Here is a 13,047-nt window from a genome sequence, read left to right as displayed (position 1 = left end):
ACTCCCCAGCTCCTCCTCCAGTCTCAGTGTTTCTCCATCCTGGCCAGCTAGCTCCCTTTCCTGCCCCCCCTCACTCCTATCACTGGCTCCAGCTCCCCAACTCCTCTCCTCACCAGCTCCCAGCCTCTCCCCGGCTCCTAGGCCTCCTTGTCCAGCCAGCCAGGTTCTCCTTCTTCAACTCCAAGGCAATTGCTTTCCTCCATCCCCCAGCCCAGTTCCTCTGGCTTCTGTCCCCTTTGAATTCAAATCACTCGGCTTCCTCCACACTGTGTAGGTGCTAGCAACAAGGTCATCTGTTGGTAGTAGGATCTGGGTGATCAGAGTTCCTGCCAGCCATGGTGCTAGGTGCTGTACTACCCGGGGCACCAGGCTTGAACAATTTTTGGCAGTGCCCAGAATAAGTTCAAGTCCTGCCCTGCCCCGCACCTGGCCAAAGGGCGGGAGGTTGGGGTGCAGTGTCTGGGAGGGAGTTTGGCTGTTGGGAGGGATGCTGGGTATGGGGCTGGACAGAGAATGAAGAGTTTGGGGTGCAAGGGACAGATTGCCCTGGGGCTGGGGGCCACAGAGGAGAACTCCCACAGCCTCTCCCCACTGGCAACAGCGAGCTCCATGAGAGAAGGCCCCTCCTCCTCCCAGCACAAGCCACCCCCGGTCTCTGCTCAAAGACCTGCCAGGATCCTACCCCCTAGATCTGACTCAATCATCTGCCCGGAAGTGGGGGGGTGGGGGGGAACTGCCATGCGCCTTCTCTCTCCACAGGTGGAGCAGCCACCTTAGCCTGTCCCCGGTGCCACTCTTTGTAGCCGGCCGCAGCAGTAGCTGACAAGAGAGTGCAGTGTGGAGCTGCCACTGCCCGGGGAGGCACATGGGAGGGCACACAGGGCCAGGAGATGCCCAAAGGGCGGTGCACTGGGCGGCAGCCAGAGAGACCCAGCGCCAATGGTGCAGCTGGGCTCCAGAGTGCAGAATATTCCTGGAGCCCGGGCACCATGAGCCCATCCGACTCACTGCCCCGTTACAAAGAGAACACACAGAACGGTCCTGCCGCCGACGGGATTTACAACCCGCACACTGAGAGCAAGGGGTTAAAGGGCACCTCTGGGCCAGGGCTACACAAACTGCAGGCAGGGCTTTAAACATGGAGACGGGCAGCTCAGGAGGAGGCAGGCAGCGAAAGGGAGCAGATGGTGGCCCTGAGCTCTGAGAGTCAACGTACTGCCCCGGGGGCACCAAGCCTGCGGCTGCACCGCACAGACCAGAGAACCTACAAAGGAGCGCAGCGGCTGGGTATGCACGTCAGAGACTCAAGAGAAGGGCTTCACCCTGGTGCAATCAGCAGGGGCGGAAGTAGGAAGTGATCCAGGGATTAGTCACCCACCATAGGGCTGTGGACTGCAGCTTGGTCAAGAGGGTGGACCGGGGCCCCCCTGCCCTCACCCAGCAGATAATAGAACACCAGGGGGCTGATCTAAGACGAGAGGCCGACCAGAGCGCACCTCGCTTGTTCAAAAGACCAGCACTGAAGGCCCGCTCCTCCTGAGAGGCACTTGGCTGATTTCAGATGTCAAACACTGCCCAACGTCCAAGCTATTCAGCAACTGTTTATGTAATCTGATGATCCCTGCTGCTTACACCCGATCCAGTACTACTGACCTTGGTTCGAGGAAGCACGTGAGAGCTAAGCGCAGAGGAGGCAATATCTGCCCAAGCTGACGTCTCTTTGCCTTGTGAAATGGAAGCCCCTCGGTGCTTTTAATATCCGATGGCAAAGTCAAGAGCATTTGCATGTTTATGACCTTGCTGGCTTTATAATGCCTCCATCTGGTATTGAACTTGATAAGAGAACGTGCAGGATGGCACAAGAGCTGTATCTCTGACGTTGCACCCCCATGTTCTTTATGGAAATATGCTCTGGAATACGAATGTGCCTAACTCAAATATGCAAAACACGTTGTTCTAAAAGTTTTGCTTTGCTGAATGTGCACATTCTATTTGCGGGCATGTGTCATGCCTGTACTTGAAGTCAGAAATACGAAGCACACACCTGCTAAGTGAGGGCCATTCGTCGTACTTAATGGGCCTGTATTTGGGGCAATGAGCTGTGAACAGTCTTGCTTCTCCTGTGAGCCTGGACTCTGGTTGGTTCTACGAAGACATGTCACCAGGCCATCTGATGCTGGAAACCATGTTGGTCGCTGTTTTTTTCCACTCAAGGGGAGAAAAGTTTGAACTTAACACAAAGCATTCCCACCTTGGGAAGGCATGAAAATATATAGGAAGGCATGAAACCAAACAACAGGGGTGACTGCTAGATGCCAAGTGACCCCTAGTTACCACCTAAGATGACTTCTGGAAACAGCTAAGATTGAACAAAGGGAAAGATCAGACTCAAGATGGGAGGCTGCCTATCTTGAGAGAAAGGTGATTAGAACTACTGTTAGGATAAGAAATTGCATGTAACAAGTTTCTAAGAGTATTAAGCTTAGCTGGTGTATTTTGTATCAGGGGGAGCCGTGTTAGTCTGAATCTGCAAAAGCGGCGAGGAGTCCTGTAGCACCTTATAGACTAACTGAAGTGTAGGAGCATAAGCTTTCGTGGGCAAAGACCCACTTCGTCAGATGCTGACATGCATCTGACAAAGCGGGTCTTTGCCCACGAAAGCTTATGCTCCTTGTGACGGCGCGTTGGGGGTTCCCCGTCTCCTGCACCCCGAAATGGCACAAACAGACTGCACCAGCCGGTGGAATAGAGGAAGTTTATTGTCTCTCCAGGATACAGCACAGCTCAGATGTAGTCTGGTCACAGAGCTGGGCTAGGATGCCTCAGGCCCCCTTGAGTTGGGGGGAGACTGGGCCCCTAAACTCCAGCTCCTCTCCCTAGGCTGTCTCCTCCATCCTCACAGACAGCCAGCAACCAACTCACTCCCTTCCAGCCCTGCCCCCCAGCCAGGGCAGCATTCACCTTCCTTTGTTCCTCTCCATGGGGGGTGTCTGGCCACTGGTTCAACAAGTTTGGCATTACCTTGGCCTAGTGAGGTTTTCCCTGCTGGGTCTTGCTCCAGACAGCAGAGGTCACCACAGCCCAGCAAGTACCCCCACTACGTCACAGTTCTCCCCCCTCCGAGAGCGAACTGAGCAGGGTCACTCCACTCGTGACCTGGGGAAGTTCGGGCCCCTCGCTACGGGACAGCGCGTCGGCGATGATGTTGGCGCTCCCCTTGACGTGGATCACTTCCATGTCGTAGTCCTGCAGGAGCAGGCTCCACCGCAGCAGCTTGGCGTTCGTCCCTTTCATCTGGTGTAGCCAGGTCAGGGGGCAGTGGTCGGTGAACACCGTGAAACGCTGGCCAAACAGGTACGGCTGCAGCTTTTGCAGGGCCCACACCATGGCCAGGCACTCCCTCTCTACGGTCGCGTAGCTCCGCTCCCGGGGCAGCAGCTTCCTGCTCAGGTACACAATGGGGTGACGTTCCCCTTTCTCGTCCGCCTGCATCAGCACCGCCCCCAGCCCAGTGTCCGAGGCGTCAGTAAACACGATAAAGGGCTTGTCGAAGTCTGGGTTTACCAACACTGGAGCCTTGGCCAGGGCTCCCTTCAGTGCACAGAGAGCCCTCTGGCACTGCTTCGTCCAGACCACCCTGTCGGGCCTCCCCTTCCTGCACAGCTCTGTGATCAGGGCAGCGATGGAGCTGAAGTTGGGCACAAACCTCCGGTAGTACCCCGCCATCCCAATGAAAGCCTGGACCTGCTTCTTGGTCTGGGGCACAGGCCAGTCCCGGATGGCCTCCACTTTGGCCGGCTCTGGCTTCAAGCAGCCGCTCCCCACCTTATGGCCCAGGTAGGACACTTCGGCCATTCCAACCTTGCACTTCCCAGCCTTTACGGTCAGCCCAGCCTCCCTCAGCCGATCCAGTACCTGGCTGACCTGGGCCACGTGGTCCTCCCAGGACTGGCTGAAGATGCAGATGTCATTGATGTACGCGAGGGCACAGTTCTCCATTCCCCTCAGCAGCTGGTCCACCAGGCGCTGGAAGGTGGCCGGCGCCCCTTTGAGGCCAAAGGGTAGGACCAGGAACTCATAGAGCCCCAGTGGCGTGATGAAAGCCGATTTCAGTCTGGCCTCCTGGTCTAGCGGCACCTGCCAGTAGCCCTTGGTTAGGTCCAGGGTGGTGAGATAGCGAGCTCCCCCCAGCTTGTCCAGGAGCTCGTCGGGCCTTGGCATCGGGTAGGCGTCAGACACCGTGATGGCGTTGAGCTTCCGGTAGTCCACGCAGAACCGGATCGACCCGTCCTTCTTGGGAACCAGCACCACGGGAGAGGCCCAGGGGCTGGAGGACGGCTGGATCACCCCCAGGGCCAACATGTCCTGGACCTCTCTCTCCAGGTCCTGGGCTGTTTTCCCTGTGACCCTGAATGGGGAGCAGTGCACCGGGGAGTGAGTGCCCGTCTGCACCTGGTGGACAGCCAGGTTGGTGAGACCCGGCTTGTTAGAGAACAGCTGCTGGTGGGAGCGCAGCACCTCCCGGATCTCGGCCTGCTGGGCCGGGGTGAGCTGGTCCGAGAGGGAAATTGACTCCAGCGAAGAGTCCTCTCCGGTCCCAGGGAACAGGCCCACCAGGGGATCCTCCCCCTGCTCCTCCCAGGGCTTACACACGGCCAGCACCAAGTTCTCCCTGTCCCAGTACGGCTTCATCATGTTAACATGATATACCCGCTGGCCGCGCGTCCGGCCCGTCAGCTCCACCACGTAGTTCACCTCGTTCAGCTGCTTAACCACCTTGAAGGGGCTGTCCCAGGCGGCTTGCAGCTTGTTCTTCCGCACGGGGATCAGGACCATCACCTGGTCCCCGGTAGCGTAGGCGCGGGCCCGTGCATTGCGGTCATACCAGACCTTCTGCTTCCTCTGGGCCCTGCTCAGGTTCTCTCTGGCCAGGCCCATGAGCTCGGCAAGTCTTTCCCGGAATGTCAGGACGTATTCCACGACCGGCTCACCCTCCGGGGAGACCTTCCCCTCCCACTCGTCTTTCAATAAGTCCAGGGGGCCCCTCACTCGCCTCCCATATAACAGCTCGAACGGCGAGAACCCCGTGGACTCCTGGGGCACTTCCCTGTACGCAAACAGCAGGTGGGGTAGGTACTTGTCCCAGTCCTGCGGGTGTTTGTGCATAAAGGTCCGTAGCATCTGCTTCAGAGTCCCATTGAACCTCTCCACCAACCCGTTGGTCTGGGGGTGATACGCCGAGGCCCAGGTGTGTTGCACCCCACTCTTCTCCCACAAGCACTGGAGCAGGGCCGACATGAAGTTGGATCCCTGGTCCGTGAGAACCTCCTGGGGAAACCCCACCCTGCTGAAAATGGTCAGCAGTGCGTCTGCCACCGTGTCTGCCTCGATGGAGGGCAGGGCCACGGCCTCGGGGTAGCGGGTGGCGAAGTCCACCACCACCAGGATGTATTTCTTCCCTGTCCGGGTCGCTCTGTTGAAGGGCCCCACAATATCCATCGCCACCTTCTGGAAAGGCTCCTCTATGATGGGCAGGGGTCTCAATGCAGCTTTCTTCCTGTCTTGGGCCTTCCCCACTCGTTGGCAGGAGTCGCAGGACCGGCAGTACCGCTGGACAGCTGCAAACATCCCCGGCCAATAGAAGTTTTGGAGCAGCCTCAGCCGCGTGCGCCGGATCCCCTGGTGTCCCGAGAACGGGATGTCATGGGCCAGGTGTAGCAGCTTGCGGCGATACCTTTGGGGAACCACCAGCTGCCGCTGGAGCCCCCACTTGCCTACCGTCCCGGGGGAAAGCCATTCCCGGTACAGAAATCCCCTCTCCCACCGGAACTTCTCCTGGCAATCTCCTCCTAGGGGTTGAGCGGCACCCAGGTCAGCCCGGTCCCTCAGGGCCTGCAGGGAGGGGTCCGCTCGCACCTCCGCCTGGAATTCAGCGGCTGGGGCTGGGACAGGGCCGTGGTTCCCCCCACTGCCTAGGTCCAACTCTAGGTCTGCTGGGACGGGGCCCTGGGCCCCCTGTTGGGGAACCTCCTCGGGTTCCGGGCCGCAAGCCCCTCGCTTGCTCTGGCTACGGGTGGTGACCAGCGTCCTGTGGGGTCCGTCTGGCCACTCCTCTAGGTCACTCCCCATTAGCACGTCGGTGGGCAAGTGCGGGTGCACCCCCACTTCCTTGGGGCCCTCCTTGGCCTCCCATTTCAGATGCACCCTGGCTACGGGTACCTCAAAGGGGGTGCCGCCTATGCCCCTCAGTGTCAGCTGAGTGTCGGGTAGCATACGGTCTGGGGCCACTATGTCGGGCCGGGCCAGCGTCACCTCCGCCCCCGTGTCCCAGAAACCCGTCACCTTCCTGCCATCCACCTCCAGGGGTACGAGGCAGTCCCTCCGTAGGGGCCGCCCCGCCCCCACCCGGTGCACGGATAAATCTGTCTCCCGAGGGTCAGACCTCCCAGGGGAGGTGCACTGAGCATCCTTCCCCCCTCCCCGAGCGGAGGTTTGCCGGCCAGCCCCTGCCACTGGGGCAGCCGGCCCTTCCTCCCGCCCCAGCCAGTTAACCCTGGAACGTCCCAGGTCATGGGACCTGTTCTTGCGCCTGGTGCATTGAGCCCTCTTGTGGCCTCGTTGCCCACAGCGATGGCAAGTTAGGTTCTGTGGGCCCATTCGGGTCGGCTCTGCCCGGGCTCTGGCTGGTTTTCTGGGGTATCGATGACTGGTCCTGGTCCCTGGGGCTCGCCTCGGAGGTGTCTCTCTCCGTTGCTCCGCCGAGAACCGGTCTCTGCGCGATTCTCTTTCTCTCCGGGACTCCCGTTCACCCCCGGACCGGCTCTCCGTGAACTCATCCGCCAGTCTCCCGGCCTCCTGGGGGTTCTCTGGTCTCCGGTCCTTGAGCCACAGCCTCAGTTTGGGTGGGCACGCTTCATAGAACTGCTCCATCATGACCAGCTTGAGCAGCTCCTCTGCAGTCTGGGCTCCGACTCCCGAGACCCACTTGCGGCAGTATTGCGCCAGGCGGGAGGCCAGGTCCACATAGGTCTCCCGTGGCCCTTTCTGTACCCCCCGGAACTTCTTCCTGTACATCTCGGGGGTCAGCCCGAACTTGTGCAGCAGGGCCTCCTTGACTCGGTTGTAATCCCCTGGCTGTAGGTCCTCCAGCTGACTGAGCACTCCGGCCGCCTCCTGGTTCAGTGCGGGGATGAGCTCCTGCAGCCAGTCAGCTGGGGGGACCTGTTGCAGCCCACAGGCCCTCTCAAAGGAGCTGAGGAACCCGTCTATGTCGCCCACGTCCTTCAATTGGGCCACCGTGAGCCTCTCCAAGCGCCTGGCATCCCCGGGACTCTGGGGCCCATCCACTCTTGGCGCAGCCGGGGCCCCGCAGGTTCTCCGCTCTGCCATGGCCAGCTCATGCTGTCGCTGCCTCTCTCGATCTTGGCGCTCCTTCTCTCGATCCTGGCGGTCCCTCTCTCGATCTTGGCGCTCCTTCTCTCGGTCCTGTACTTCCAATTCCTTCATCCGCAGCTGGATCTCCAGCCGCCGCAGCTCCGCTGGGCTGGCCCCTGCCCTAGATGGGCTACGGCTTGCAGGCCTCCCGGGAGACGCTGTCTCATCTCTCCGGTGGGTTCCAGCGCTCCTCCCCCTCTCTGAGCCTGACACACTCTCAGGGGGGGTCTGGCTGCTTCCCCTGGGGACAAGATCCTGGCCCCGTGGCTGGTCATTCTCTTCCAGCTGGGTAATCAGCTGGGCCTTGGTTGCTTTCCGCACAGGCAAGCCCCTCTCTCTGCACAGCCCCACCAGCTCTGCCTTCAAGAGTCGGGCGTAGGCCATCTGCCCGCTGGGCCCCTCGGTGCAGACTCACCAGTCTAGTGCTGCAGCGCCCCACGATTCCCAGGAACCGCTTCGCTCTGTCTCCAGCACGCCTGGCTCCAGGGCTCTTGCTTCTACTGCGCCTTGTCGCTTGCCGCTGGGAGCTTCATCCACGGGGTGCAGTGCATCCCACTTCTGACACCAGTGTGACGGCGCGTTGGGGGTTCCCCGTCTCCTGCACCCCGAAATGGCACAAACAGACTGCACCCGCCGGTGGAATAGAGGAAGTTTATTGCCTCTCCAGGATACAGCATAGCACAGATGTAGTCTGGTCACAGAGCTGGGCTAGGATGCCTCAGGTCCCCTTGAGTTGGGGGGAGACTGGGCCCCTAAACTCCAGCTCCTCTCCCTAGGCTGTCTCCTCCATCCTCACAGACAGCCAGCAACCAACTCACTCCCTTCCAGCCCTGCCCCCCAGCCAGGGCAGCATTTACCTTCCTTTGTTCCTCTCCATGGGGGGTGTCTGGCCACTGGTTCAACAAGTTTGGCATTACCTTGGCCTAGTGAGGTTTTCCCTGCTGGGTCTTGCTCCAGACAGCAGAGGTCACCACAGCCCAGCAAGTACCCCCACTACGTCACACTCCTACACTTCAGTTAGTCTATAAGGTGCCACAGGACTCCTCGCCGCTGGTGTATTTTGTTTTATTTTGCTTAGTAACTTAGGGTATGTCGATTAGGTTTCCTATTCCAAACTACCATTACTCGAGGAGTAGGAATAGGAAGCCTAATCCGAACTACCTAGTCCGTGCCGCGTGTAGCCACGGGGCACGGAGTCCGCACTAGCGGACATTTAAAAATGGCGGCGCCCGGCAATATGCAAATGAAGCCTGGGAAATTCAAATCCCGGGCTTCATTTGCAACTCCGGTTGCCTACATTACCACCCTAGTTCGAACTAGGGTGGTAGTGTAGACATACCCTTACTTTGTGTCAGAGGGGGAACCGTGTTAGTCTGGATCTGCAAGAACGACGAGGAGTCCTGTGGCACCTTATAGACTAACAGATGTGTTGGAGCATGAGCTTTCATGGGCAAAGACCCACTTCTGACGGAGCGAGTCTTTGCCCATGAAAGCTTATGCTCCAATACATCTGTTAGTCTATAAGGGGCCACAGGACTCCTCGTCGTTCTCACTTTGATCGGTCTCTATCACTTGCAACCACGTAAACCCTATTTTTTATACTTAATAAAACTCCCATTTGTTTATTAATAAACCCAGTGTAAATAATTGTTACCAGGGTGGGAGGCCAGCTGTCCATAGCTCTCATAAAAGGGGCAAACCACTTATGAGCTTGCTCTATATAAACTTTACACACAGTGAGATGGATTTAGCTGGGATTTTGGTCCCACTGGGGTTGTGCAGCTGGGTGCTGTGTCAAGTCCCTTGGACTGAACCTTCCCAGAGATGAGTGGATCTCAGTGTCTGGGTTGCTCTGCAGTGTGCTATGACCCCACTCTGTGCCATCGCTGGGGGAGCCCACAGGCTCTGGTGGAGCAGCAGGACAGGCTGGTGAGGTGCTCCAGAGGGCAGGAAGGTGGGATCAGGGGTATTTTCAGCACATCAAGGCTGCGTCTAGACTGGCAAGATTTTGCGCAAAAGCAATTGCTTTTGCGCAAAATCTTGCCGCCTGTCTACACTGGCTGCGAGTATTTGCACAAGAACACTGACCTTGAACTGTACAAAATCAGTGCTTCTTGCGCAAATACTTCGATGCTCCCGCTCAGGGATAAGTATTCTTGCGCAAGAGGCCCAGTGTAGACAGCAACGTTAATTTCTTGTGCAAGAAAGCCCGATGGCTAAAATGGTCATCGGAGCTTTCTTGCGCAAGAGAGTGTCTACACTGGCATGGACGCTTTTGCGCAAAATATGTGCTTTTGCGCAAAAGCATCCGTGCCAGTATAGATGCTCTCTTGCGCAAATACTTTTAATGGAAAAACTTTTCCGTTAAAAGTATTTGCGCAAAATCATGCCAGTCTAGACGCAGCCCAAGGGTATGTCTAGACTACATGGCTCCATCGACGGAGCCATGTAAACTAGTTTACCCGACATAGTCAGTGAAGTGGGGATTGAAATAAACCCTGCTTCATTAAAATATAAATGGCCACCTTCTGTGCTGACAATCAGCTGATCCGGCCCAGCGTGGGAGTCTAGACGCGGATCTGTCAGCTGGGGAAGCCTTTGTCGACCGCTCCTGTTTCACAAGGCATAAGGGAGAGGTGTGCAAAGGCTTCCCATGTCGACCGATCCGCGTCTAGACTCCCACGCTGGGCCGGATCAGCTGATTGTCGACACAGCGTGGCGGCCATTTTTATTTTAATGAAGCGGCGATTATTTAAATCCCTGCTTCATTGACTATGTCGGGTAAACTAGTTTACATGGCTCTGTTGACAGAGCCCTGTAGTCTAGACACACCCCAAGTGAGAGTCTCAAAGGGAGCTCTGTGACCAAACCCATCACATTGGCTAAACCAGATCCTGAGCCAGATGAAGCTGAACAGAGGGGATGTCTTTGGGCTCCAAGTCAATTACACCATTCAAAGGAAGTAATGGCACAGAATGGGGCTTAGTTTCTGAATCAGCTTCAGGGCGGTTTTCCCAGAAGGAAGGAAAAATGCCCCTATGTCAGCTACCAACAAAAGAGCAGGAGGAGATTGGGAGGCAGGAGAAAAGCTGCATGAAAAGTTGTTGGGTCAGTGACATGTACTTAGTAAAAACCCCACGGGGATGCCACTCACCAGACTGAACTTCTCCTTCACAGGTCCATAGTCACTCATCAGTTTGCTCTTCATATTCAGCTTCAGGAGATCACCACTGGAAGTGCCAACATAGAAGTAGCTATCGTCTTCTGCCATCTGAGCGAAGGTTAAACAAGGAGATCAGGGTCGGGTCACTTTGCCATGGTCATAATTGTGGGGTAGGAGTGGCTTCACTTCAGCATATTACGCAGTTTTTATTCGGGGACGTGGGTAAAGCTTATGTTGAAACACACACACAAGCTCTGTGGACAGTTAAGACATTTTCCTAACTAAACTCCGATAATGTTCATAAGCAGAAAAGAAATTCTCAGGAGAAATTCCCAGCCTGCTACATTATTACAAGTGGTTTCAATCACCCATAAGTCTGCTTAGCTACAGTTTCCACAGAGGAATACTTACCATAATACATGTGACTACTCTTTTCAGCTGCCCTGTCTGGCATTCTGTTGGCCGAATTTTTCGATTTGGTAGATCTAGTTCCCATACTCGAATAGTCCCACTGTAGCCAAAGAACACACATAATCAAGTGTACATATGCAAGAGTCTCTGAGATTGTTTAATACAGCGGTGCTCAGCAGGGACAGTTAGTATGTTCTGGAAAAAGGCATAAAAGTACAATTTTCAAGAGGCAAAAAAGGAATCTGTCCTTTTTAGAAGGTAAGTTCCTGGTAACTTCTACTGCACCACTTACATCCATGTGGACGTATCTGGTCAAAGTATAAGCTCTGTTCTTGGGGAACAGGAAACAACCTAGACACTTGCCACTATTCCGAGAAACATGCACTGCGGGGCCCAGATGGCTCAGGTTATTTCTGAGAAGAACAGGAAAGGGACTGCTTAGAGCATTCAGGACTATTTTCTAGCTCTGTAACTTCATTACTGACACAGGAGCCACAATATTATTTCTTATCCATCAAAACTATGTTAAAAGACCATTCAAGTTGAAAACTCTAGCACTTCAAAGTTAGGGAATGCCAGAACGAAAGCTGTCCAGGAACCTTAATTCGGTGCTCTTGGGCTGACTCATTAGAGATTGTATTATAATTACATGAGAGCTACACAGGACTCCTGCATCATTCCTTCTAGGGGGAATCATCATCGAGCAAGTCTGATTCCAGTGGGACCCCACAGGAGTTGGTTCGTGGCTCTACACTATTTATCAGGATCAGAGACGTTATTTTATCTCTGTGGCTAGCACTAGTGCAACCCCTGCTGGAGCACGGCCTCCTGTTCTAGTACCCACAAATCAAATAGGTTGGTGATAAATTGGCGAGGGTTCAAAGAGCCAGGAGAATGATTAAAGGATTAGAAAACCTGCCCTAGAATGACAGATTCCAGGAACTTGCTCTATTTAGCTCAAACGAGAAATGAAAGGGCCATGTGGTTACAGTCTATAAGAACTTACATGAGAAGCAAATATTTGACAATGGCTGTTTCAAGCTAGTAGAGCACAATTCAACAGCTGGAAGTTGAAGCTAGGACAAATGAGACTGGAAATAAGATGCACCTTTTAAACAGGGAAGATAATTAGCCATTGGAACAATTTACCAAGGGTTGTGATGGATTCTCCATCGCTAGCAATTGTGAAAACAAGGCTAGTTTCTAAAAGATATTGACCTAGGGGTTGTGGGGGAATTCTATGGCCTATGTTACACTGTAGACCAGACAGTGGACTCTTCTGGCTTAGGAATCTGCATATCTACTACTATCTTCTGATTGGGTCATAGGTCCACCATGCACATAAGAAAAGAATGGAGATGTAATCAGCACTGTTTTATTGCCAAAGCACCATAACAAACAGAGCACCAGGGCTTAGGGACTGCGAGCAGTGAGCGGTTCACATCTCTCTTTTGACTTCCTGGTGGAGACTCGAACAGGAGGGCTTGGGCGGGGCCGTAGAAGCAGAGTGGGACACATGTACAATGAGAATACAGCACAGCGGCACGGAAAAGAAATGGCAGCCTTTTTCACCTCTTCCCTTTCCTCCTACTCCTCCCACCACTATCCTCTCCATAAGAACATCATAAGAACATAAGAACGGCCGTACTGGGTCAGACCAAAGGTCCATCTAGCCCAGTAGCCTGTCTGCCGACAGGGGTCAGTGCCAGGTGCCTAAGAGAGGGTGGACCAAAGACAATGATCAAGCGATTTGACTCCTGCCATCCTTCTCCAGCCTCTGACAAACAGAGGCCAGGAACACCATTCCTTACCCCCGGCTAACAGCCTTTTATGGACCTAACCTCCAGCTCCCTTCATATCGTGCATGCACACTGCTGCACATTCTCGCTCCTCAGCTCGCACGCTTTCTCCCTTGGGGCTCGCTTACAAAGATAAAGCAAGACGTTGTACAAACCCAGCTCTAATTCCCAATCGAAGCACCTATCAGAGCACAAGGCGTGTGGCTAGACTGACAAGCAAGCCCCTCATCTCCTCACTCT

The 13,047-nt window shown here is 55.3% G+C and overlaps 1 protein-coding gene across 1 annotated transcript in view; it reads right to left on the bottom strand.

Moving 5' to 3' along the window:
• Nucleotides 1–13,047, bottom strand: part of CFAP52 (cilia and flagella associated protein 52) — a 35,816-nt gene that overhangs the window by 14,480 nt on the left and 8,289 nt on the right. Inside the window, exons 5-6 of the mRNA XM_075903489.1 lie at nt 11,009–11,108; nt 10,589–10,705 (exon numbers count right to left, since the gene is read on the bottom strand). Of these exons, the coding sequence (XP_075759604.1) occupies nt 10,589–10,705; nt 11,009–11,108 (217 nt within the window). The remainder of the gene's footprint in view (nt 1–10,588; nt 10,706–11,008; nt 11,109–13,047) is intronic.

The sequence above is a fragment of the Pelodiscus sinensis genome, chromosome 20 (genome assembly GCF_049634645.1).
Source record: "Pelodiscus sinensis isolate JC-2024 chromosome 20, ASM4963464v1, whole genome shotgun sequence".
NCBI classification, from domain to species: Eukaryota; Metazoa; Chordata; order Testudines; family Trionychidae; genus Pelodiscus; species Pelodiscus sinensis.
The sequence above is the reverse complement of the archived record's forward strand: the minus strand, read 5'-3'. Positions and strand labels throughout refer to the sequence as shown.